The 27,330-nt window shown below is 40.8% G+C and overlaps 2 protein-coding genes and 1 pseudogene across 4 annotated transcripts in view; all 3 read left to right on the forward strand.

Annotated features, from left to right (window-relative positions):
• Nucleotides 1-27,330, forward strand: part of LOC143746052 (uncharacterized) — a 257,996-nt pseudogene that overhangs the window by 203,287 nt on the left and 27,379 nt on the right. The window contains exon 2 of the transcript XR_013206424.1: nt 16,990-18,357. The product of XR_013206424.1 is annotated as an uncharacterized LOC143746052 (transcript). The remainder of the gene's footprint in view (nt 1-16,989; nt 18,358-27,330) is intronic.
• LOC143746091 (uncharacterized) overlaps nt 10,767-27,330 on the forward strand; it is a 606,033-nt gene continuing 589,469 nt past the window's right edge. Inside the window, exon 1 of the mRNA XM_077237825.1 lies at nt 10,767-10,803. The gene's annotated coding sequence lies outside the window, so the exon portion shown is untranslated. The remainder of the gene's footprint in view (nt 10,804-27,330) is intronic.
• On the forward strand, nt 10,803-16,900 carry LOC143746066 (uncharacterized). Of its 2 annotated transcripts, XM_077237782.1 has the most exons (3): nt 10,803-10,902; nt 12,693-12,763; nt 13,534-16,900. In XM_077237782.1, exons 2-3 carry the CDS (start codon nt 12,730-12,732, stop codon nt 16,794-16,796), a joined length of 3,297 nt encoding a protein of 1,098 aa, XP_077093897.1. In that variant the 5' UTR covers nt 10,803-10,902; nt 12,693-12,729; the 3' UTR covers nt 16,797-16,900. The 2 variants fall into 2 exon arrangements, with proteins under 2 accessions (XP_077093897.1, XP_077093898.1); XM_077237783.1 differs by lacking the exon at nt 10,803-10,902 and having other exon boundaries at nt 12,391-12,763; nt 13,711-16,900.

Here is a 27,330-nt window from a genome sequence, read left to right on the forward strand (position 1 = left end):
TACACAAATCAGTCCAATGCTTATGGTAACATTGTTGGTGCTAAATCTGCTGGTTATGTGACGATACTGTAGGCGGAGGAGACGCTTGCTAGCTATCTCTCTCCTGCTTCATCGTCTTCACTTAAAGCACCGGCTCTTCCACCAAAAAATAAATAAATAAATAAATATATATACCTCTGTGCTGGTGGGGAAGGCTTACTCGGTGGCTCGGCAGGCGGCTGCATGTTTGCATACGATGACTTTTATGCAGGCTTTTCAGGCCGACCTGCTCAAAGGAAATCTGAGGGGGGTCCCCGCCGAGAGAGACTTGCGTTCACCTCCCTTAAGGGTGCCCTGTCTCTCCCGGCGCCCTCAGGGGCCCGTCCTACTAACCCTGCCGAAACAGGGCGTAGAAGGGTCTGGCGAGTGCTTTCCCGAGGGACGCTCGACGCCTCTAAGGAGGGTTCTAGTGTGTTCAGACCAGTCGTTCCCTGCCGGTGCGCCGTTACAGGGCACTGTGTCTGTCACGCAGAATGTTCAACCAGAGCAAAGTCTTTCGTCGAGTTCGTCTTCAAAAAGAGCACAGCAGAAGCGGGGTGTCACGTCTCGTGCCCCCCCTGCAGAGAAACTGGAGGGACGAGGCGGGGTGCTCTCCGGCGCGGCCTTCTCGGGGCAGGACTGATCTGAGGACAGTCATTGTCGCCAGAAAGGCCGCGTCGAAAAAGTCCTGACGGGCTGAACGTCAGGACTCTGAGGGTGGTCCCCATCGGGAAAAACTTGAGTTCACCGCACAAAAACACGGTGCCCTGTCTTTCTCGATGCCCTCAGGGGTCTGTTCTACTAACCCTGCCTATACAGGGCGTAGAGAGACTCGGCGAGCGATTTCCCGAGGGACGCTCGCCCCCTCCAAGGAGGGTTGTGGAGTGCTCAGACCAGCTGTTTCCTGCCAGTATGTTACAGGGCGCTGTGTCTGTCACTCGGGATGTTCATCCGGAGGCCAGCCTCGAGAGGCTGGTTCCCTTAGTAGAGTTCCTGGCGGAATGGGTCCCCCACCCAGCAGGGAGTTAGGATACTACTTCATCGAAAAAAGAAAAAAAAATCCTGACGTGCTGAACGTCTGGGTTCTGAGGGTGGTCCCTATCGTGAAAGACCTGAGTTCACTGCACAAGAACACGGTGCCCCGTCTTTTCCGATGCCCTCAGTGGTCTGCTCTACTAACCCTGCCTTCACAGGGCGTAGAGAGACTTGGCGAGCGATTTCCCGAGGGACGCTCGCCCCCTCCGAGGAGGGTTGTGGAGTGCCCAGACCAGCTGTTCCCTGCCAGTACGTTACAGGGCGCTGTGTCTGTCACTGGGGATGTTCAAATCAGATCCGAGGACTGGTTTGTCATGATAGATCTTAAGGACGTTTACTTCCATGTATCTATCCTCCCTCAACACAGGAAGTTCCTGAGGTTCGCTTTCGGGGGCGAAGCGTACCAATATCGGGTTCTTCCGTTCGGCCTAGCACTGTCACCCCGAACATTCACGAAGTTTACGGATGCTGCTATAGCCCCGCTGAGGTTACAGGGCATCCGCTTTCTGTAATATATAGACGATTGCTTGATTCTAGCTCAATCGGAACAACAGGCGGTTCGGCACCGAGATGTCGTTCTTGCTCATATCAAGTGACTGGGGCTGAGGCTCAACGCCAAAAAGAGTGTTCTTTCTCCATTACAGAGAACCACTTTTCTAGGTGTAGTGTGGGATTCAACGACGATGCAGGCACGATTGTCACCTGCTCGTATTGCTTTGATTCTCGCTGCAGTAGATCAGGTCAAGCTAGGCCAGTCATCCACTGTAAAACAGTTCCAGAGACTGCTAGGTCTCATGGCAGCTGCGTCCAACGTGATACCTCTTGGCCTCTTGCACATGAGACTGTTACAGTGGTGGCTCAGGACCAAGGGATTCTCCCCGAGGGGAAATCCGCTTCGCATGATCGTGAGTTTGCGACCGTGTCATCACGCCCTGATCATGTGGAAAGATCCTTGGTTTCTGTCCCAAGGCCCTGTGTTAGGAGCTCCTTGTCGTCGCGTTATGCTAATGACAGATGCCTCTCTCACGGGTGGGCTCAGGGTCTGTGGGAGGACCATCATCGTCTGTGGCACTTAAACTGCCTAGAGATGTTGGCGGTGTTTCAGGCTCTGAAACACTTCCTCCCAGACCTAAGGGGCCACCATGTTCTTGTCCAGACAGACAACACATCGGTGGTTTCTTATATCAACCATCAGGGGGGTTTGCGTTCTCGCCCGCTTTACAAACTGGCACGTCAGATCCTTCTATGGTCCCAGGGGAAAATTCTTTCTCTGAGAGCTTTTATCTCCCGGGGTATTTAAATCAGGGGGCAGACATCCTGTTAAGACAGGGGCCGAGGCCCGGGGAATGGAGTCTTCACCCCGAGGTGGTGGAACTCCTATGGAAACATTTCGGTCTTGCCGAGGTAGACCTATTTGCTTCTCGAGAAACATCACACTGCCCGCTGTGGTTTGGGGTTGGATGCGATGCTACATCCGTGGCCGAGGTCACGCTTGTACGCTTTTCCCCTGATCGCTCTGCTCCCAGGAGTTCTGGAGAGGGTTCGCCGGGACGGGCTCAGTCTCCTGCTAATAGCCCCGTTCTGGTCGGCCCGGGTATGGTTTGCGGACCTAGTGTCTCTCCTCAACGGCTCTCCCCTAGAGATACCGATCAGGAGAGATCTGCTCTCTCAGGCGAGTGGGTCGATCTTTCACCCCCGTCTAGAGCTATGGAGGCTGTGGGCTTGGCCTCTGAGGGGGCCCAGCTCATAGATTCTGGTCTCTCGGCTGAGGTCCTTGAGACCATCCTCCGATCCAGAGCTCCCTCCACGAGGAAGTTATATGCCGCGAGGTGGAAACTTTTCACCTCTTGGTGTGGAGAGCGCCAGCAGGACCCAGTTAACTGCCCGGTTGATACAGTCCTGGATTTCCTGCAGGGTTATCCCTCTCCACACTGAAGGTGTATGTGGCGGCCTTAGCTGCTTACCACACCCCTTCAAGTGGAGGTTCCCTCGGGAAACACCCGCTTATGTCTCGCTTCCTTCGTGTCACCTTGAGGCTGAGGCCTGCAGTTCGCACAAGGGTACCAGCTTGGGATCTGGCCGTCATCTTAGAAGGTCTCTCCCTTGCTCCTTTCGAGCCCATCGAGGAAGTTTCGGAAAAGTTTCTTACTCTAAAGACTATCCTTCTTCTCGCTATCTCATCTCTAAAAAGAATTGGAGATATTCAAGCACTTTCGGTGGCTCCCTCGTGCCTGGAATTTGCTCCTGGTTGGTTAAGGCCTTTCTCTTTCCGAGACCAGGTTATGTGCCTAAGGTTCCAACTGTTTCAGTTAGACCTATAGTTCTGCAGGTTTTCTGTCCTCCGCCTTTTCTGACGTCAGACCAGGAGAAAATTAATTTGCTGTGCCCAGTTTGGGTTTTGATGCTTACGTCCACAGAGCTGCCCTGTGGAGGAGATCGGAACAAATGTTCGTCTGTTTGGGTCACCTAAGAAAGGGTGTCCTGCATCTAGAAAAAGGATGAGCAAGTGGGTGGTCGAGGCCATCCCACTTGCTTATGGTTCGGCCCATCAGCCTTCACTTTGGCTGTAAGGGCTCATTCCACCCGGAGTATGGCTGCTTCTACAGCTCTTCTTTCAGGAGCTTCTCTTCAGGACGTTTGTGATGCGGCAGGCTGGTCCTCACCGCACACTTTCGTTAGATTTTATTCCCTCGATCTTAGCTCCACTCCCGGGGCTCAGGTTCTCTCGTCGGTTTGTGTCTCCTAATGACACACGACGGGGATTTGGTCGTATGGGGATGTGGGTATTGCGTTCCCACTGCGATTTCACGCAGCGGTAGTCCCTGAAGGGGAACGTCCCGGGTTACGTATGTAACCCTAGTTCCCCGAAGGGACGGACGCTTGGTGTCCTGCCATACTCTCGGCATCCCCTTGGGTCGCTGCTTCAGTAACTTTTAAGCTGGCGTGTTGTGTACTCAGGGGATATTTATAGCTTCCTGGTCGATGACGTCACTCGCCGTACGCTCATTCTCTCCATTGACTGATTTCATTCATGCTTCAGACGCGTCACGCTGAGGGCGTTCCCACTGCGATTTCACGCAGCGTCCGTCCCTTCGGGGAACTAGGGTTACATACGTAACCCGGGACGTTTTCTCTGGAAGTGAAGTTGATGACGTCATCCCGCTCCGCTCCGCTTATTTTCTGTATTTGCAGTTGCGCCTGTTCACTCGCGCGACACATGTCTATAGCCGTGTTCAGTGTGAGCTTTGGTTCACGCAACATCCGTGCTTGTGCACTTGAATCCTTTGTGCCTATGACCAGCCGGTCACGGATCAACTCTTCTCTTAATTCACCAAATTCACACGTGTCTGCTAACTTCCTTAGCTTTGCAATGAACTGTTCTGCTGTCTCACACTGAGTTTGTTTACAGTCATTAAACACAAACCTTTCGTAGATCACATTCTTGCATGGTTCGAAATGTGACTGTAATGCATCTAGTATCTTAGTCGGATCCTCCCTGTCTGCCGACGGCATGTGTAGATGGCGTTGAAGTTGATGACACTCTTTACCCATCACTGTCAATAGTGTAGCAACTCGAATATTTGCGTCTTTTTTGTCCAGGCCCGTGGCAATCTCATAATTCTCCCATTGTGCACGGAAAAACGCCCAGTTGCTGTATGCGTCACCTTTTATGTCCATGGGTTCTGGAACCGGGATGCTGTATGCCATGGTTGCTAGCTGTTGATCTGACTTGACTGAACAAGTAACTTAATTAACAAATACGTTGTCCGTCAGTATGTCTACTATTTACTTGCTTGTTCGGCTTGAGCAGTCTTTGTTGGTTCTGACTTCTGACACCATGTTTCATGTTCATAAATGAGACTTGTGATGGGTCAAACACTAGCTTTTATTCAGCTCACTTCACATAGCTATCCTTGTGCATTTCTGATGTTTTTTATACACTCCTTCGCCTTGTCTCGCCCCCATCCCAAGATAGCTCACTGGTGCCCTCTATTGGCTGACCTATATCGTAACAGTAACCTTTGCACCGTTTTTACAATTGTCTTTGATGCGTTCTCCGCGTTTGCCCTCGGATGGATATATACGAATGTGACAAATATCTATGGAAACTCTCTCGGCAAATAATAAGGACGGAGAGAGACAGACATAAGTTCAATGTCAGAGGCGCACACAGTTTCTCTGACCGTAACTGTGTTACACCAGCTCTTATTTACATACAAACATAGACCACCACCGAGCGATTTTCCTGTTGCTGCCGGATCCCTGTCAAGTCGCAACGTTACTCCAAAACCATCGATTTCCAGATCAGTTTGTAGATCCTACTCTTTAAGCCACGTCTCCGTCAGTGCAATAAGTCATGCATTCCTGTAGTCCGATACAAATCAGCATTTGCTTGGAGTTCGTCCACCTTACTCCGGAGAGGTTGTACATTGGCGAGGATTGTTGAGGGGAGAGGGATCCTCCGATGACCCTGTCTTTTGAGCCTCCGACGGACACAGCCACGGCTGCCTCTTTTCCTCACCCTAGTTGGCCTTATTCCCTGGTCTCCATTGGAAGGACCATGCTCAATGATCTCCGCCGGAAAGTTTCCAGCTGGGTCTACGATTCCTATATTACGGAGTGACAGTAATCCAAACAGGATTGTAATCCAAACTGCGTGAACACCCGCATAAAGTGACCAAATAGCGTCAAAAAGAGCAGAAAGCCAGTCACTCTGAGGTAACCCATTGATTTCCAACAAGTCAAATTTAAAAACAATGAACTATTTGTCACTTTAGTCACACACAATCATAAAAAAACACAAAAAAACAAACACTGCGCATAACTGCTGCGTGTCGCCATAGAACAGCGCTACTCTCGTCTCACTTTTCTTTCTGTTTCTTAGCTTTATTTTATTTTCCGATGAGAGTCTCGATTCTAAGTTAAGTTTTGCTGCAAAGTTTCATTTAAATTATTCGACTGCAAAGCCCACTTTCCAGCTTCAAAGACTTTCCATCCATCTGCCAACACACCACGTGATTGGCAGCCCAAACATCCATCCAGGCACGAGGAGACCACCAGCCAGTCAACGAACCCGGGAAACACTCTTTTATGCCGACAAAATGAATCCCCAAAGAAACGCACAGACAAACGCACAACCCAGGATCATTGGAAATACGTTACTCTGCCTACATTTTTGCAAAACCTGAAATACCTACCTCCAGGTACGTTTCCCTGCACTTTTCGGGTGAAAAGTACACTAGAGGCGCTAAGTGGTATAATTTTTTCTCCGTTCCAGATGGTTAAATAAAGGTTATAAAAACGACGATATCAGTAATGTTCAGACTTCTCAGTAGGCCTATACACTCATTTGAATATAAATCAGGAATTATTTCCACGCTTTTGAGGTGCCACACAGCCCAGTCTCACGGCAGTTTGTGATATGGTCACGTCATTTAATCTACTGGTTCGTGATACGGACACGTTTATTTTGTTATTTTCGTGATATCAGCATTTTTATTTATTTATTTTATTTATTTTTCTACTAATGTAATGTAATTCTTTCTGCCAGTTGGGCTGCAGCAGAGAAAGCTGTTTAATCGACATTTATTCACGATATCTTATCATGTTTATATATGTATTTTTTTAATGTTATTATTTCGGTCTTATTGCCAGGGAAGCTGGACTGCTTTGCTGTTTATTGATTTAAAAAAAAAAAAAGTATAAACGACTACGCAAATTTTATCAGTAGGAAATCGCGTTGAAGAAGTCTCGTTCCGAACACATAGCGATATTTGGCATCAGTTCATTTGTCACAGATGTTGGTAAGTAGTCGAAAATACACTGTCCTAATAATGTTTGATATAATGTCTTTTCTGATGGTCGAAATGAATCAGATTAGCTCATGTTCAGTCACTGCATTATATCTGTCATCGACACGGAGGCTTTGCGTTTCATTGCTTTCTAATTCAAAACAGGGTGATTAAACACTATCTGTCACGTGACATGCTATAGGCCTAGACCTTCTATCAGGTAATCATATTCATATTAGGTTTAAAGTTAGTACAATTAGTTCCAAAGTGGTATTTGTAGTAGAATCACAGTAAAAACAACACTTACCTTGCTATTACCACAGTAACCTTAGTTTTACTGTGATAGGTGTGGTAAAAGGACAGTAACCACAGAACTTACCATGCTTTTACCACATTATTTGTAGTTTTAATGTGATATTTGTTCTAAATGCATATTAACCACAACACTTACCATGCTTTCACCACATTATTTGTAGTTTTAATGTGATATTTGTTCTAAATGCATATTAACCACAACACTTACCATGCTTTTACCACATTATTTGTAGTTTTAATGTGATATTTGTTGTAAATGCACAGTAACCACAACACTTACCATGCTTTTACCGAAGTAACCTTAGTTTTACTGTGATAGGTGTGGTAAAAGGACAGTAACCACAAAACTGTCCGTGCTTTTACCTCAGTATTGGTAGTTTTAAAGTGATATTTGTTTTAAATGCATATTAATCACAACACTTGCCATGCTTTTAATGTCTAATAATGTAACAACAATAATTTGTAAGGTAAATCAGTAATTTTACCATTAAATAATCCAATATATTATATATAATGATATTTTCTTTTCTCTTTTTTTCAGCTGAAAAGACCAAAAGGGCCTTTTATTGCCCATTATTGTTTGAGGAGAAGTAAACGGGATACGAAAAGCTACAAAGGCAAATATTCACAATGGTATGTATGTGTTGGTTTTAACCCTAAATCAAAAATTTTATCAATCATTTGTTGTCTCTTAAACCTTTTCTTACAAAACCCATAGCCCAATCAGTACAAACATAGTCTCAAAGCCTTAATACTCACAAGATTTAACAAGTTTTCAAATTCGTACAATACTTGTACATAATCATGCAGCTTTTCTAGTGCTGTCAATGGCTACTGCCTCAATTCCTGTACATATTTATCTCCATATTTGTAAATCAGTTGTGCGCCTTCTTGGAAAGTAGTCGGATGTCCCACACACTGTAAGAAAAGTTTATATTAATTGCATTGTATTCATTAAAATGATTACAAATTGGACCCTGTCTGTTCATGTTCCAATGATAAATTATGTCTCTCCACACCTCGTAACCTTCCTCTGTTTGCAAGAGTGGAAAAGCTAATTTGACTTGTCACATGACATCAGATACTCGATTATTTTGTAGTAATCAGATCATACTGAGTCATCTTGCAGATGATGCTACACTGTTTTTATGCAACTCTGCTCAGGTTTCTTTAGCTATTAATCTTATTAGGTTACTTTCCAGGACATCAGGCTTCCTTTTAAATATCCATAAATGTGAAATCTTTTCAATCAAAAATTTTTGTTTAACAAACATATAAGGCATCCCAGTGAAACATAAAGTTACTTATTTGGGTATACTCTTTTCTAAGGTTATGAAGAACAGATGTGTTGATAACTTTTCTCCGATTATAAAAAAAAAAAAGGCACAGAAAAAAATATAAAGAGATCTGTCTCTCAAGGGTAGAACTTTCCAAAGCAGACGGTCTTATACGTCTATAGCGTACTCTGCTACATCTTTTTATGTTGATGCTCAGACTTCCAAGATAGTTCACCAATGTTTATTCAATTTCTTATGGAAAAATAAGAAACACTATATTAGAAAATCTGTAGTTATAAATTCGTATGAAAAAGGTAGACTTAAAGGGATACTTCACCAATTAGCATTAAGCTTTTTATCAGTAGAAACCTGTAGTATTTTTGAATGACCGTGTTTCCCTCCCTCATGTCCCCCTGAGACAAGAGTTTTTTGTTTTTATTTTGAGTATTTTTTTGTCTGGAAAAAATCCCCCGGTGACGCAAAAATCATCATTTTAGCGTCATCGGAGGCTTTTTTGGCCAGAGGCTAGAGACCACAGCCAGTAGTAGGAGCCAGTGCCGCATGTTTTCAACCCGGGGTGGGATTTCACTCACAGAATGTACAAATAGGTTCAGATATCTTTTTTTTTTTCAAGCTAAGCTAACAGGTTCTTGCTCTGTGGAGAAAGCTGAGTAGGAGGGCAGGCTGACCACGATGGCGGAAGGTAGTTTTTAAGTTGATATGGCAGAAGGAGATTTTGAAGATTTGGTGCAAGAATCCGATTCTCGTGGCTACCTGTACGAGCCGCAATACAGCGATGAACAGTTGCGGATGATGGAGGAACAAGAGGCGGCCGGAGCAGCTGCTGCAGCGGAGGAGCAAGACCTGCTGGACGGCCAGGAGGAAGAGCCCGGGCAGACTCGAGCTGGGGTGGACTGGTGGTGTCAGTGCTCTCATTGAAATGGAGACTAAAAACCCTATGGTTTTTCAGGTTTTCCATAGCGGTGTCCTCTCTAAACTTTGGGTGGTTGATAGCCTCAAGCCAGTGTTTGCACCGCTCCAAATTTTTAACCGGAAAATAATGTAAACTTACTGATTGTCATTTCCTGTTTTTTTACTGGCTCAGCATTCATAATTCCTTCTGCATGTCAATATCCATGATCACTGGAACTTTGGTAAGTTGCAAGGAACACTACATCGACTCCAACCTTTAGTTTAAACTGATAATCGTTTGTTTTACCGGCGTTACAGGGTTGCCAACTCTCACGCATCTGGCGTGACACTCACGCATTCAGCCTCAATCTCACGGTCTCACGCTCAACAAATAAATCTCACGCTAAATTAGACATTCTTCTGTGCTGTATTTTTTTTCACTCATGTGCACTAATTTCCGAATTACTATAAGAAATTTCAGGTTCTTAACTACTGATTGGACGACTGCATTTTCTCACGCAGAGAAAAATCGCAGACAAAGAGGACACTGACACCGACAGACTAGACGGAGAAGGTTACTTTTGATATGGAACAAATTATCAACTGTCAGATTCCGTCAATATTTCCAACGTTTTGACGCCTTTAAATGTGACAGATCGCTGTAGCATGTCAATTCAAACGGCACGTGATACAGTAGCCTACACATGCCCCCCCCCCCCCCCTCCGTCAACAAATCTCACTCCCGACCCGATCATGTGTTTGTTTTGACATGAGTTGTTCTGTTCTTGCACAATTAAACATGTTTCTGTTTTTACAGCTGCATGTGTAAATCAAGTATTGTAGAGCAGATCTGATGCTTCAATCATTGATATTGCTATGAGGACATTTTCAGTAAGATTAAAATAGTTCATCTTTTGTTATGCCTTTTATTTCAGACATACCAGAGGTTTAATATTTAAATTTCATATTTGACTGTTGTTGGCTGTGTTTTGGAAAGAATTTAAAATACATCTTACTACAGTTAGACATCTTCAGTAAATATGAAAGCAAGTATTTGTAAGAATTTTAAAATGTAGGCTACAATGTAATTGTAATTGTATAGTTATAATACTATACATCAAAATAAAATATCTTACCCTCGTGTCCTTTCTCTCTATATTCTATTTTTTCTATTAGTTTTCAGTTTTTTCAGCTAATCACATTTAACTCTTATTTTCTCATTTGTATTCTGATGACATTGAACACATTACTACATTTTGTGTGAAAAGTTGTATATAATAAACATGTCATCTCTGTATTTTTTTAAATTAAAAAAGGGCTCGCTTCCTCGTTATCATGCATCACATGAAAAAGAGAGTAATGTGAGTCTCTGATCCAAAACCCACAATAGATGGCGCTAATTCCAGCCGCCAATAAAGAAGAAGAGTCTTCTGTGTTGAGGAGAGCAGTTCACGGTATTTCTCATATTTACACAACCATCACACACACTTTATATAGTTTGATTAAGCGACAGAGTCATTTCTGTATGGTTTTCATCGATCACAGCGATACTTGTGCGTCTTTTCTGGCGTCTTTTCTACTGAAATAAACATTTAGTGCAGCAGCAGCGAGCATGAGGAGAATATGTGGAGTTCATTCAGACCTGAGCGAGTGTGTGTTCGTTTGTGTGTTTGTCTCGATGTTTGGAGTGAGAACTGTTACTGAATGTTAAAGTCAAGAGTTAAAGTTTGAGATCTGTGAGGGGAATTGATGCTGCTGCCGTTTTATTTTATCCTTTACAAATCAAATGTGTTACTTATTTCACATTGTTAAAATATACAGGAGCAGATACGGCTAAAAACTTCACATTGAGCTTCTAATGAGTTTTTAGGATCGTTGTCAGTTTTGAATAAAATTAGTGCAATGAATGTATACTTTAGATATTGACATTATGCTGCTGTAGTTATTTATATATATGAGGTGGTTAATTAAGATGAATGCCATTAATGTTTCTTTTTTTATGTTTTATCCTTGTCATGTTGTGAGATGCAACAGTATTTTCTTTCACTAGAGCAGTTTTACAGGATTTTATCATATATCCTGACTCAAATAATGTGTTTCTAACAGCAAACACTCAGAATAAAGTGAGATGATCTTCTGATGATCCTGAATGTCTTGTTGAATGAGTGTTGATGGTCTGAGGCTCATCAATATTAACAGATCTGCTGAAAACACTCTTTATTTCATGTCAATAGTTCCTGTTTTCACCTCATTTATTATGCTGATGTCTTCAAATCTCCTCTAAATTTACATTTAAAGGGGCATTCGGCAACTATTTCAACTTAATAAAACCGTTTAGAAATCATTTGGATGGTTTAATAACCTGTTATGGTGAGAATGGTGACTTTCCCCGGTCCCCCCAACGTTCCTAGGCGGAAAACCAACCTTGCAACATGAGGATTAACGTCCCGGTAAGTTGGAAATAGGAAGTCTCGTGAGAAGCGAGAATGAGCGAGAAACACAAACTGCTTTACGGCAATTCGACATAAACACACACGTCTCCCTCAATGTGTATGATGTATAACCCACCTCGGTACACATAGCTCCACACGATAAAGTTGGCCGGCTCCGATTATAACAAATGCACATGAGCAGCGGTAGAAAGGCGGAGGAGGGGCCGCAAATGAGTTTCTTTTACGACATTATTGTGAAATACACGCCCAACAGCTGTAGGGGGAGCTCGTTGAGAAAACATGCAACAACAAAAGTGAAAAGCAGCGAAGAAATAGCTAGAGTTGCCAAATGCCCCTTTAAAACGTATTTCATTGTTGTCAACTGACTGAGGGTAATTGTTGGTTACTCTGTACGGTTATTTCTGTTTATGATTTTTAACTTTTTCTTACCATTATTTATATTTGGAAGAATTTAAATTATTTATACTCGTTTCTTTATTTCTAGATAACTATTTTAATGAAGAAGCAGAATGATGTTAGGATTAGTAATACAAATAATTATTGAATGGCATCAGGTTCTGTACGATGAATAGATAGACATACATGCTTAGTGTCATTTATTATAAAAACAAAATCAGTAATTGAAATTTTTGATTTTGGCAGATCCGCACCTCCCACACTGGAATTCATCATCAGTGAAGCTCCTCCCACAGCAATCACATCATCAATGAAGCTCCTCCCATAGCAGTCACATCATCTTTGAAGCTCCTCCCACTGCAATTACATCATCAGTGAAGCTCCTCCCACAGTCATTCTCCAATAAATGCTGTAAATTCTCAACAGCTACAAGTGAAGACGAGCATGAAAGCATCAGGAAGAGCTGAAATCTGCAAAGACTGAGTTTATTAAAGAGGACAGTGAGAACATGAGTGATCCAGAACCTGCAGAATGAAACACACTGAAGTTCCTGAAGAACAAAGAGGTTGGTGTTTATTCATGAAGAACATTCATATCAGAAACATCAAACTTTTTAAAAGGAAGAAAATCATGTCATAAGTAAAAAGGTTGACTGAAACATGTAGGACACAGTTAAAGCTCATACAAATAGTTAATTTAAAACTAGTTAAAGCCACTCTACACTTTGAGCATGTGGAATTTCTACAGACACTGCAACGGTCGTGAAATGTAGTCCCACTCTGCGGCAGCTTTTTACAAACATATAACTAATAATTAAAAATAAACAATCCACTCCACTTGAATGCTAAATGCTTGTGTTATTTCTCGTTATTCACTTGAGCTTGTGATTCTGGTGTCCCACTTTCACATGCGTATGAATGGAAGTCAGTGCAAGGAAAAGTCTAGTGTGAACGGCCATTAATTAAAATGTTTTTAGTAAAATAAATATAAATCTCAAAGTTGGTGTCAAAAATGGCAGTATTGTATATTTTAATGTTAATATCATGTTAGATAATTGTGTCATTGATAAATATATATTTAGTATTTCTTGCTAAAGAAACATGGGATTTGTGTCTATAATGTTTTAAAAATAATTGGAAGATAAATTTGCCTCATTCATGGAATGTTTCAAGGACATGTAATCAATTAATTAAAAGGCTTCACATTAAAATATTTTATAACAGTTGTCTACTTTCTACTATTACATCAGGGCTCACTTTCATGTCCTTTATATTTATCTCTTTGAATTATTTTGATGTACTGAAAATTAAATTGAATGTTTTTCTTTCATGTCAGACCTGATGGAAGAGAGTGAGGAGAGTGAAGAACTGAGTGAAGTGAAGGAGGAGAGAGAAGAACTGAGTGAAGTGAAGGAGGAGAGAGAAGAACTGAGTGAAGTGAAGGAGGAGAGTGAAGAACTGAGTGAAGTGAAGGAGGAGAGTGAAGAACTAAGTGAAGTGAAGGAGAGAGAAGAACTGAGTGAAGTGAAGGAGAGTGAAGAACTGAGTGAAGTGGAGGAGGAGAGAGAAGAACTGAGTGAAGTGAAGGAGGAGAGAGAAGAACTGAGTGAAGTGAAGGAGGAGAGTGAAGAACTGAGTGAAGTGAAGGAGGAGAGAGAAGAACTGAGTGAAGTGAAGGAGGAGAGAGAAGAACTGAGTGAAGTGAAGGAGGAGAGTGAAGAACTGAGTGAAGTGAAGGAGGAGAGAGAAGAACTGAGTGAAGTGAAGGAGGAGAGAGAAGAACTGAGTGAAGTCAAGGAGGAGAGTGAAGAACTGAGTGAAGTGAAGGAGGAGAGAGAAGAACTGAGTGAAGTGAAGGAGGAGAGTGAAGAACTGAGTGAAGTGAAGGAGGAGAGAGAAGAACTGAGTGAAGTGAAGGAGGAGAGAGAAGAACTGAGTGAAGTGAAGGAGGAGAGTGAAGAACTGAGTGAAGTGAAGGAGGAGAGTGAAGAACTGAGTGAAGTGGAGGAGGAGAGAGAAGAACTGAGTGAAGTGAAGGAGAGAGAAGAACTGAGTGAAGTGAAGGAGGAGAGTGAAGAACTGAGTGAAGTGAAGGAGGAGAGAGAAGAACTGAGTGAAGTGAAGGAGAGTGAAGAACTGAGTGAAGTGAAGGAGGAGAGTGAAGAACTGAGTGAAGTGAAGGAGGAGAGAGAAGAACTGAGTGAAGTGAAGGAGGAGAGTGAAGAACTGAGTGAAGTGAAGGAGGAGAGAGAAGAACTGAGTGAAGTGAAGGAGGAGAGAGAAGAACTGAGTGAAGTGAAGGAGGAGAGTGAAGAACTGAGTGAAGTGGAGGAGGAGAGAGAAGAACTGAGTGAAGTGAAGGAGGAGAGAGAAGAACTGAGTGAAGTGGAGGAGGAGAGTGAAGAACTGAGTGAAGTGAAGGAGGAGAGAGAAGAACTGAGTGAAGTGGAGGAGGAGAGAGAAGAACTGAGTGAAGTGAAGGAGGAGAGTGAAGAACTGAGTGAAGTGAAGGAGGAGAGAGAAGAACTGAGTGAAGTGAAGGAGGAGAGTGAAGAACTGAGTGAAGTGAAGGAGGAGAGAGAAGAACTGAGTGAAGTGAAGGAGGAGAGAGAAGAACTGAGTGAAGTGAAGGAGGAGAGTGAAGAACTGAGTGAAGTGGAGGAGGAGAGAGAAGAACTGAGTGAAGTGAAGGAGGAGAGAGAAGAACTGAGTGAAGTGGAGGAGGAGAGTGAAGAACTGAGTGAAGTGAAGGAGGAGAGAGAAGAACTGAGTGAAGTGGAGGAGGAGAGAGAAGAACTGAGTGAAGTGAAGGAGGAGAGAGAAGAACTGAGTGAAGTGAAGGAGGAGAGAGAAGAACTGAGTGAAGTGGAGGAGGAGAGAGAAGAACTGAGTGAAGTGGAGGAGGAGAGTGAAGAACTGAGTGAAGTGAAGGAGGAGAGTGAAGAACTGAGTGAAGTGGAGGAGGAGAGAGAAGAACTGAGTGAAGTGGAGGAGGAGAGTGAAGAACTGAGTGAAGTGGAGGAGGAGAGAGAAGAACTGAGTGAAGTGGAGGAGGAGAGAGAAGAACTGAGTGAAGTGAAGGAGGAGAGAGAAGAACTGAGTGAAGTGAAGGAGGAGAGAGAAGAACTGAGTGAAGTGGAGGAGGAGAGAGAAGAACTGAGTGAAGTGGAGGAGGAGAGTGAAGAACTGAGTGAAGTGAAGGAGGAGAGTGAAGAACTGAGTGAAGTGGAGGAGGAGAGAGAAGAACTGAGTGAAGTGGAGGAGGAGAGAGAAGAACTGAGTGAAGTGGAGGAGGAGAGTGAAGAACTGAGTGAAGTGAAGGAGGAGAGTGAAGAACTGAGTGAAGTGGAGGAGGAGAGAGAAGAACTGAGTGAAGTGAAGGAGGAGAGAGAAGAACTGAGTGAAGTGAAGGAGGAGAGAGAAGAACTGAGTGAAGTGAAGGAGGAGAGAGAAGAACTGAGTGAAGTGAAGGAGGAGAGAGAAGAACTGAGTGAAGTGGAGGAGGAGATAGAAGAACTGAGTGAAGTGGAGGAGGAGAGTGAAGAACTGAGTGAAGTGAAGGAGGAGAGTGAAGAACTGAGTGAAGTGGAGGAGGAGAGAGAAGAACTGAGTGAAGTGAAGGAGGAGAGAGAAGAACTGAGTGAAGTGAAGGAGGAGAGAGAAGAACTGAGTGAAGTGAAGGAGGAGAGAGAAGTGAAGGAGGAGAGAGAAGAACTGAGTGAAGTGAAGGAGGAGAGTGAAGAACTGAGTGAAGTGGAGGAGGAGAGAGAAGAACTGAGTGAAGTGAAGGAGGAGAGAGAAGAACTGAGTGAAGTGAAGGAGGAGAGAGAAGAACTGAGTGAAGTGAAGGAGGAGAGTGAAGAACTGAGTGAAGTGAAGGAGGAGAGAGAAGAACTGAGTGAAGTGAAGGAGGAGAGAGAAGAACTGAGTGAAGAGAAGGAGGAGAGAGAAGAACTGAGTGAAGTGAAGGAGGAGAGTGAAGAACTGAGTGAAGTGAAGGAGGAGAGTGAAGAACTGAGAGAAGTGAAGGAGGAGAGAGAAGAACTGAGTGAAGTGAAGGAGGAGAGAGAAGAACTGAGTGAAGTGAAGGAGGAGAGAGAAGAACTGAGTGAAGTGAAGGAGGAGAGTGAAGAACTGAGTGAAGTGAAGGAGGAGAGTGAAGAACTGAGAGAAGTGAAGGAGGAGAGAGAAGAACTGAGTGAAGAGAAGGAGGAGAGAGAAGAACTGAGTGAAGTGAAGGAGGAGAGAGAAGAACTGAGTGAAGTGAAGGAGGAGAGAGAAGAACTGAGTGAAGTGGAGGAGGAGAGAGAAGAACTGAGTGAAGTGAAGGAGGAGAGTGAAGAACTGAGTGAAGTGAAGGAGGAGAGAGAAGAACTGAGTGAAGTGAAGGAGGAGAGAGAAGAACTGAGTGAAGTGAAGGAGGAGAGTGAAGAACTGAGTGAAGTGAAGGAGGAGAGAGAAGAACTGAGTGAAGAGAAGGAGGAGAGTGAAGAACTGAGAGAAGTGAAGGAGGAGAGTGAAGAACTGAGTGAAGTGGAGGAGGAGAGAGAAGAACTGAGTGAAGTGAAGGAGGAGAGAGAAGAACTGAGTGAAGTATAGGAGGAGAGTGAAGAACTGAGTGAAGTGGAGGAGGAGAGTGAAGAACTGAGTGAAGTGAAGGAGGAGAGAGAAGAACTGAGTGAAGAGAAGGAGGAGAGTGAAGAACTGAGAGAAGTGAAGGAGGAGAGTGAAGAACTGAGTGAAGTGAAGGAGGAGAGAGAAGAACTGAGTGAAGAGAAGGAGGAGAGAGAAGAACTGAGTGAAGTGAAGGAGGAGAGTGAAGAACTGAGTGAAGAGAAGGAGGAGAGAGAAGAACTGAGAGAAGTGAAGGAGGAGAGTGAAGAACTGAGTGAAGTGAAGGAGGAGAGTGAAGAACTGAGAGAAGTGAAGGAGGAGAGAGAAGAACTGAGTGAAGTGAAGGAGGAGAGAGAAGAACTGAGTGAAGTGAAGGAGGAGAGAGAAGAACTGAGTGAAGTGAAGGAGGAGAGTGAAGAACTGAGTGAAGTGAAGGAGGAGAGAGAAGAACTGAGTGAAGTGAAGGAGGAACATCATGTCCAACCTGGAGAAAAACCTTTGAGTCTCTCAAAGACTAAAAATATTTTTTTAAAGAAAAGAGCCAATAAATCTTTCACCTGCAATCAGTGTGGGAAGAGTTTTACAAGCAAATGTAGTCTTGAGATTCACATCAGAGACAAGCTGCATGTATGCCATCAGTGTGGGAAGAGTTTCAGTCAACCAGACCACCTTAAAGTTCACATGAGGATCCACACCAGAGAGAAGCCGTTCATATGTTATCAATGTGAAAAGAGATTTTCAAACAAACAAAGTCTTAAAATTCACATGAGGATCCACACGGGAGAGAAGCCGTTCACATGTGATCAATGCGGCAAAACATTTCTTAGTGCATCAGACCTGAAGACACACCTGATAGTTCATACGAAGGAGAAGCCGTATTCATGTTCTGTGTGTGGAAAGACTTTTTCACTGCGGCAAACTTTACATAGACATGAGAAAACACACACTGGTGTGAGAGAGTACATGTGCTTTGAGTGTGGGAAGACTTTTACTTCAGCGGACAGTTTAAAACCGCACCAGAGAATTCACACTGGAGAAAAACCTTACAAGTGTTCACACTGTGACAAGAGATTCAGTCACTTATCATCTCTGAAAACACATGAGAGGATCCACACTGTAGAGAAGCCGTTCACATGTGATCAATGCAAAACATTTCTCTGTGCATCAAACCTGAAGAAACACCTGACAGTTCATACGAAGGAGAAGCAACATTGTGTGTGGAAAGAGTTTTTCACTGCTGCAAACTTTACATAGACATGAGAAAAGTTATACTGATGTAAGAGAGTATGTGTGTTTTGAGTGTGGGAAGACTTTTACAACAGCAAACAAGTTAAAACTACACCAGAGAATTCATACTGGAGAAAAACCGTACAAGTGTTCACACTGTGACAAGAGATTCAGTCAGTCGACAGATCTGAAAAAACACGAGAGGATCCACAGCAGAGAGAAGCCGCACACGTGTGATCAGTGCGGAGAGTGTTTCTTTATTAAAACTCAACTGAAGCGACACATGAAGATCCACACAGTGGAGAAACACTTAAACAAAGTCTGAGATCATGGTAAGTAGTTTATTTTCATGTGCTGAGTAGAGCTGCACAATTCTGGCTAAAATGAGAAACACATTTTTTTGCTTGGAATAAAGATTCTCTCACGATTCTGAAAAGCTTTATTATTTTAAAGACCTACAAACCCTGAACATTAGGTTACCAAACAAGATAGAAAAAAATAATACATAATACTCTGCTTCAGTCAAATTTAAACAAATGCAGTGAACAAAAATAATGTAGTATTTAAATAAATAAAAATGACAATTAAGCGTTGACAACATTCAAAGGTATTATGCCAGGCTAGACCTATTAAAGATTCTTAGCAAGAAACACTAGCCTATCAACATTTTTGGGTATGATGTTGCGTTGAATAGTTTTTTAATTGCTTTTATAGACGTTTGTTTTGTCTAGCCGCCGATACTTTGTGATTTAGCAGTTTTGTTTTTAACCATCTCATACTGTAGGTTAAGATAAGTTTTTAATTGAGAAGTTTTATAATAACTTTGCTCTTCATTTATATCTTAAAGCTCACTTGAAGTTTTTCGATAGCTACATTAAATAGCCGAACTGATAAAGTTCAAACATTATTTAAAACAAGTGAAAAGTCATTAATAAAATAAGAACAAATACACAAATTACAAGCAGAGATGAATACTAAAAAACAAAGTTTACTAAGTCTAACAGTAGTATTCAGGTACAGAAATTAATAATTAAGCCTAAATGTAAAATAACACTATTTGTTCACTGTATCAATGAAATATAGTTTCATCTCATATACTTTCATCACGGAAAACTGTGTATATATATATATATATATATATATATATATATATATATATATATATATATATATATATATGCCCTCACCTAAAGGATTATTAGGAACACCTGTTAAATTTCTCATTAATGCAATTATCTAATCAACTAATCACATGGCAGTTGCTTCAATGCATTTAGGGGTGTGGTCCTGGTCAAGACAATCTCCTGAACTCCAAACTGAATGTCAGAATGGGAAAGAAAGGTGATTTAAGCAATTTTGAGCGTGGCATGGTTGTTGGTGCCAGACGGGCCGGTCTGAGTATTTCACAATCTGCTCAGTTACTGGGATTTTCATGCACAATCATTTCTAGGGTTTAAAAAGAATGGTGTGAAAAGGGAAAAACATCCAATATGCGGCAGTCCTGTGGGCGAAAATGCCTTGTTGATGCTAGAGGTCAGAGGAGAATGGGCCGACTGATTCAAGCTGATAGAAGAGCAACTTTGACTGAAATAACCACTCGTTACAACCGAGGTATGCAGCAAAGCATTTGTGAAGCCACAACACGCACAACCTTGAGGCGGATGGCCTACAACAGCAGAAGACCCCACCGGGTACCACTCATCTCCACTACAAATAGGAAAAAGAGGCTACAATTGGCAAGAGCTCACCAAAATTGGACAGTTGAAGACTGGAAAAATCTCGATTTCTGTTGAGACATTCAGATGCTAGAGTCAGAATTTGGCGTAAACAGAATGAGAACATGGATCCATCATGCCTTGTTATCACTGTGCAGGCTGGTGGTGATGGTGTAATGGTGTGGGGGATGTTTTCTTGTCACACTTTAGGCCCCTTAGTGCCAATTGGGCATTGTTTCTGACCATGTCCATCCCTTTATGGCCACCATGTACCCATCCTCTGATGGCTACTTCCAGCAGGATAATGCACCATGTCACAAAGCTCGAATCATTTCAAATTGGTTTCTTGAACATGAGTTCACTGTCCTAAAATGGCCCCCACAGTCACCAGATCTCAACCCAATAGAGCATCTTTGGAATGGGATAGAACAGGAGCTTAGTGCCCTGGATGTGCATCCCACAAATCTCCATCAACTGCAAGATGCTATCCAATCAATATGGGCCAACATTTCTAAAGAATGCTTTCAGCACCTTGTTGAATCAATACCATGTAGAATTAAGGTAGTTCTGAAGGCGAAAGGGGGTCAAACACAGTATCAATATGGTGTTCCTAATAATCCTTTAGGTGAGTGTATATATATATATATATATATATATATATATATATATTACATATTAATTGTGTGCTGTCACTTTAGGCAAGGCAAGTTTAAGACCGACTGCACTGACCGGATTTTTTTTGACAAACATCTAATTCTTTCTCATCTGTTCATTTATGACATAAACGAGAGAATACTTGTTGAGACGGCCATTTAGACAGGTATTTTGACAATTTTCTGTTAATGTGTCCGTTCGAGGGCAAGGAAACGCGAAAGAGGAATCAATAATGTATTCGAGCGCTGTCTGACATGCGTCTCTCTCTCTGTACGTTTCGAGTGTGTGTGGCTGGGGGGTGTTCGCACAGATAACGCGCACAGATAACGTCCCGGTTTTCGTCTCTTCTGCGATTTAAAATTGTTTGAATGTGTAAATTGGCAAGACAATAAATGTCCAAATGATAAACCTTCATTCTATGATGGTTATATTTAGAAGTTAACCCAAGAATCACATGCGTGTCTAGCCGCAGAACAGAATCTAGTGTGATCCGTTCCACCCCTAGCGCGTTATCTCGTTTAATATCATTGGCAGAATCATAGAAATGCAGGATTAAAGGGATAGTTCACCCAAAAATGAAAATTCTGTCAGTATTTACTACAGGTCGACCGATAGTGGATTTTACAGATACCAATATTTAGGTTTGACTGTAAATGCCGATAACCGATAATTCAACCGATATTTTTTAAAATGGATACTGGATTAAAAACAAGCATAACACTCACAAGTGAAACAGTGCTAAACTGAAATGTGCTAAATTAAATAAATATATAAATATGAATATATTATAATAAGAAGTTCTACAGAAAGAACTCTGTACAGAAAATAATTTAAACATTAAAATATTACAAGTTTCGTTAGCTATAACCTAGAAACATACGTAAAGGTAACACTTTGCAAGTCGCATTTCTTAACAAGGATGTATAAGCTAGCTTTCATGAACTATATGCATTATGCAATATACGTTTTGACTGCATGTGTTAATATGAGCAATACAATTGAACCTTTATCATTCATGCTAGTTCATAGTACATTAACTAAGGGAATAACAGATAAAATAAGAATTAAAACTCCATTTCAAATGCATTAGTAAATGTTGAAATTAACAAACTAACAATACAACTTTTATTAACCTTAGTTAATGCTAAAAATGGAATCTTATTGTAAAGTGTTATCATTTCATATAATTCAAAAGAGTCATTCTTAAAGATGGCCATTAAAATTTGATAAAGACCTATATTACGTATACGTAATATAGCCTATGTATAGTCTCTCACTTCTATTTTAGAACACTCGATGATTATCTAATCAAAATAACAAGATGTATTGTAGTGATAAAAAAAAGAACTTAAATCGAACGCATTTCTGATTTGTTTATGTTTCTGTCGGCTAACTTACATGAACATATCAATGTTGAGAAAGCACGTCACTAGTTTTAAATATGCAACTTCGTCGGCTAATGAATGCATAAAAGTGACCAGCTGGATATAAAATAATCCAAATAGATGGTAACAATTGCAACATAAAACATTTGGGTCAGGTCTGCGTGTGTTTTTGTCACATTGTTTGAACCACTTGACTGAGGTACTAATGTTCGAGTCCTCTCAGCCTCGACGCCAAACATACTTCTGTTCTTTCTCTGCTGATGCAGCATCCAGTCAACAAATTAATTACTTTATAATGATATGGCAATATACTTTAGTGTTATGTATTCATACCGTTTCGCTGTCGGGGTTTTAAATGCGCGTCTGAAGTGTCAGCGCCCTCTGTGCTGCGTGTTCTCTCCTTGCTGCACGCAGCCTCACGTGCCAACGTAAACAACTCAGCTAGTGATAGTTTGTCATTTGTCTTCTAAAAAATATCGGTGTGGATTTTTACCGATAACGATAGTTACACCAATCAACTATCGGTGCCGATTAATCGGCAAAACCGATGAATCGGTCGATCTCTAGTATTTACTCACCCTCATGTTGTTCCAACCCCGTAAGACCTTTGTTCATCTTCGGAACACAAATTAAGATATTTTTGATGAAATCTGAGAGCTGGATCACTCCTCCATACTAGTCCATAGGCTTCTTCAGGGATTGAACTTGCTGGCCTCGAAAAGTTATTAAAGACATCGTTAAAATAGTCCAAGTGTCTACAGTGGCTCAATCTTAAGTTTATCAAGCGACGAGAATACTTTTTGTGCGCAAAAACAAACAAAAATAACGACTTTATTTCAACTATTCATTTCCTTCTCTGTGGGCCTGGAGTCAGTTAACTTAGTGTAATAGCGTAGAGCTACGTCACACGTAGGCTCGCTATTGGTCGACGCTGGTCATGTGTGTGATGTGTGGTACGTACAACAACAGAAGCGTACGCTATATCACTAGTGAACTCACTCGAGGCCCAGTATAAAGTATAGTATAATAAAGACCAGAATGAAATCTTTATATTTTTATATGAATTGTTTGTTTTCGGTAGATCAGAAATCATAAACGGAACAAAGCATGAACATGAAAATGAAAATAAATTGAAATAATCCAGTACAGTAAGTCAAAGTAATATAGCAAATCTGCAAAGTAAATCTTTAAACAAAAAGTAATGAAATGACAATAAAATTAAAGAAGCTTATATGATCAGTTCCGGGTTGTAGATTCCTAGAGTATGGACAAATAGAATATGCAGGAGGTAATACCACTAACTTGATAAACCACGTTAGCCGTTTTCACCGCAAGCTGTTAACGGTGAACACCTGGCAGAGACTGACTGCTTTAGAGTAAGAATCCGCAGACAAAAACAAATCATCCACCCGCCCCAATAATGCTCTCTGATTTAAGTATTCGCACCCGATGGTCAAATTACAATTATTCTGTGTTGTTACACGTGATTTTAAATGGATGATCGTCTCCTTCAACGGCGGACTTGGCGACGGACACACATACACACACATCACTTTTGAAGTAATCGTCGTGATGCATCGTGATATTGAAATGAACTGAATCGATGACATAATCATAATTGAACCGAATCGTTAAACCAGTGTAGGTTCACACCCCTAATATCATCCCTCATCTGACATTTCCATAACATTTCCATTCGCCCATGCGTTGCTTTTTATCATCAGACCTGACACCTTGCAATTCCAACATGACATCATGACTTTGCGTAAACATACACGCCACTTTCAAGTCACGTGGCGTGTTATCTATACGCATTTTGAGCTATCCGCGTGTATGTCCACGCCGAAATCTTTTGCGTGTATGTCTACGCCATTAAATGTCCGAGTGATACCGCGTGTATGTGTACGACATTAAATGTCCAGGCAAAACGAAGCAAAATCTATATCTACATCTGTGGAGCGATCTTTTTTTCCTAAGATGGTAGGAGAACACTCATAAATGGTATTAACCCCAGTGACTGGTAGGTTTAGGGACGGGGTTGGGGTAGGTCATATATCTATATATACATAATACAGTAATATAACGTTAAGTCAAAGGCGTTGATAAACACGCTGAAAAGCGGTTATGCGTGTTGATAGCACGCCAAAAATGGAAATACGAATTGGCGTGTCATACATACGCCATTTCATGAGATCAGTCTGTGCAATTCAGACATTAGACTTTTTTTTTTACTAAAATATAAACCCAGATTGGATTTAAAAGTAGATGTGGTTATTCCTTTAAAACATCCCTAATTAACTGTGAAAATGGATTTTATGTAGAAACTTGCCATCAATGTGCATCGTGTTAATGTTCTCAAACAAACAGGCCTGAGAAAAATAAGTTATTTATATGCAATATTTTGTCAGTTGCCACATTTTAATTTAATTCAAAGTGCAAACTCGGTTAACTGGTATCTCTTCATGAACTTTTCTCAAAAGCAGCATTATTAATTAGAGGTTGAAGTGTAAATAATTGAATAATGTCTAGTACAGTGAGTCTGTCCAGTCATTGAGCTTGAAACGTTGTCTTGTACTTTGTGTGCACATGCATTCTGTACTCGACTATTAATTAAATGGTTAATATTTTTACATCTGCCCGTTTTGCTTTATTTTAAAATTACATTTGAGTATGTAATTACCTGACATAATTTGTGTTTTAAAATGACTTACACATTTATTGTTAAATTTGACACAACATGTGTTGTCCCTGAGCACACTAACTAAATGTGTTAAAACTAACACGTCATTTTTAACACATCTCTTTTTAGATTGTGAGTGACACTTTCAGAGAGTTTTTGTTGTTTCTAAAAATGTGGGATAAAAGTGATCCACAATGAACATGCATTTTTTTAGTAATAGTAGTATTAATTAATGCTAATTTCCTCACTGTCTTGTTTAGATGGAGTGTATAAGGAAACTGCTCTCGTCTCTTCTGCTATTCTACCTCCAGTTTGACTGGATTCAGCTGAACTTCAGATTCTACAATGAACACCATCAAAAAACTCAATATCATACACAATCTGATGCATTGCTTTTGTGGAAGAAATTGTATCTTTAAGATGTGTGTGACCATCATGTGACCGTTAAAGAGCACACACAAAACTTATTTTAATAACATGAGTGTATTTATATATATATATATATATATATATATATATATATATATATATATATATATATATATATATATATATATATATATATATAGTTAGTTATATTTTAAAACTGTATATATATATATATATATTTTTTTTTTTTTCTGGTGTTTTGCCTTTTATTAGGACAGGACTCAAACTCAAGTCTCCCTAAGCACACCAGCGCTACATGTACTTGCACTTGTCCAAGAGGCTATCGTGGCTAAATGCACATTAATAGACAAATAATACTTAGCTATAATTTGTACAAAATACTATTGTATACTATAATGTATTTTTAAAGTATACTTTCAATGCATTGTTACAATGATCATTTCCAGCACACAGTTAAAATATATTTTTAATAAAGTGCAAATAAATACACTTTAAAAAAATAAACTGAATCAATGAAGGACATGACTAAAGACATCCAGTGCATCTAAATGCATCTCTATATCAATGATACAGTGATGTGAATAAGTTAGGAGACCCATGCTAAAGTTGCCTAAAAAGAGGAATAAAAAATATCATCTTTTGGAAATTGATCTTAATGCCTTAATTAGAAAAATGAGGAAAAATCCAACCTTTAAGGACACCAATTTACTTTGTGAATGAATAATGTATCATAAAAAAATAAATGTTCTTCCTTAAAATACAGGGTGCATAAGTCAGGACACCCCTATGTTAAATTCCCATAGAGGCAGGCATATTTTTATTTTTAAAGGCCAGTTATTTCATGGATCCAGGATAATATGCATCCTGATAAAGTTCCCTTGGCCTTTGGAACTAAAATATCCCACATCATCACATTCCCTTACACCATACATAGAGATTGGCATGGTGTTATTTCAGTTAGCCTAATAGCTGGTTTGATTTGCATTGAGCGATGATCTTATGGAAAGTACCCCCAAGTATCACAGATGAAAGCATTGACCTTGATATTTAAGGTTTCACCTTTGAATGAAATTCCATCATGCTGAAGCCTAGTGAGCTCTTCAAGAAATTCCGACATGAAATCCCTCACCGAATTTGGTTTTCCATTTCCACAAAACACGGCAACGACAAATGGCTGAAACCTCTTCAAACTACACAGAATTGGCCAAATCTGGACATTAGATGATTTGAACAATGGCAACCCATCAATGTTAAAATTGAGAAGGACATGATTTTCTCTCGACATGATTTTCTCTGGGTACTGTGAACATATTTTCAGAAGCCCAGACTCAAGACCGAAATACATATATTGACCACCACACAAATTCTGTGCATCTACATGGCGAGGCGTCCCCAAAAGTGTTCTGGCATCCTTAGGCAGCCGATGTCCGTGTTTTCTCAACACAGAAGGATGAGCTCATTTACAGATGTCCGTGTTGTTTTGTTCCGAACCGCCCATTTCGCCAAATCACTCCTTAAGTCACTGATTTCATCTGAAGAGGAGCCTGTTTCAGTGTCATCACTTTCACTGCTGTACAGCTGGTCATCCAGATCAAGATTCTCAAGATGATTGTCAGCAGTACTTCCTGCACAATCTTCTCTCAGAAGGTTCTCAGAATTGATGGTCGCACAAACACCAGCCCGGGCAGAAACAAAAGAATGATCCTCCGAGTCACTACTAGAAAGCGCCATTGCAAGCAATTCAGCATTTTGCCGTCTCCATTTTTTATGGTACGCCATCTAAAAAAATAAAAAAAAAGTATGAATTTCAAATGTCATAACTAGAAAGTACAGGACACTGATAAAACTATTTCGAAAATTGTCTAAAAATATATATAATATTTTGGGCTGATTAATCTTTCCCACAGTGGGAATGGGATTGTAAAAACCGGTCGATTAAAATTTAATTACTTCTAGTTTTGTTAAAGTCTGTGTAAAGTAAATTTTGAGAATTTGTGAATTGTAAACGCATAAATGTTAGAAATGCATTGTTGAAACATGTTACAAAGACTGCTAATTTTCTGGAATTTACCACTGCCTCTGATGTCTCTATAATTGTTAAAGATGATATAATTCTGACGATAGGATGTTATGAAAGCATTTCGCCCAACATTAGTCTAATTAAACTATTATTTGCTCAGACAACTTGCAAAACAGTAAAACTAACATGAAAAAGAATCGTGATAATATTGTGAATCATATTTAAAAAATAAAATTAACTCGATTGGATATTGTTTTCCATAAAGGTTTTTCACGATGTCACATTCTGGGCGGTATTTATTTATTTCAGTATTTATATCAGAAGGTTCATGATAAAAATGTAAAATGATAATAAAATAATAATAATGATCTTAATAATAATTTAAAAGGCAGAAATTATTTATTCTGTATACATTAATTGATTCAACATATAGATTTCGTAAAAGAAT

This window comes from Siphateles boraxobius, unplaced genomic scaffold (assembly GCF_051911475.1).
Source record: "Siphateles boraxobius isolate OS27281-9 unplaced genomic scaffold, OSU_SipBor_1 21, whole genome shotgun sequence".
NCBI classification, from domain to species: domain Eukaryota; kingdom Metazoa; phylum Chordata; class Actinopteri; order Cypriniformes; family Leuciscidae; genus Siphateles; species Siphateles boraxobius.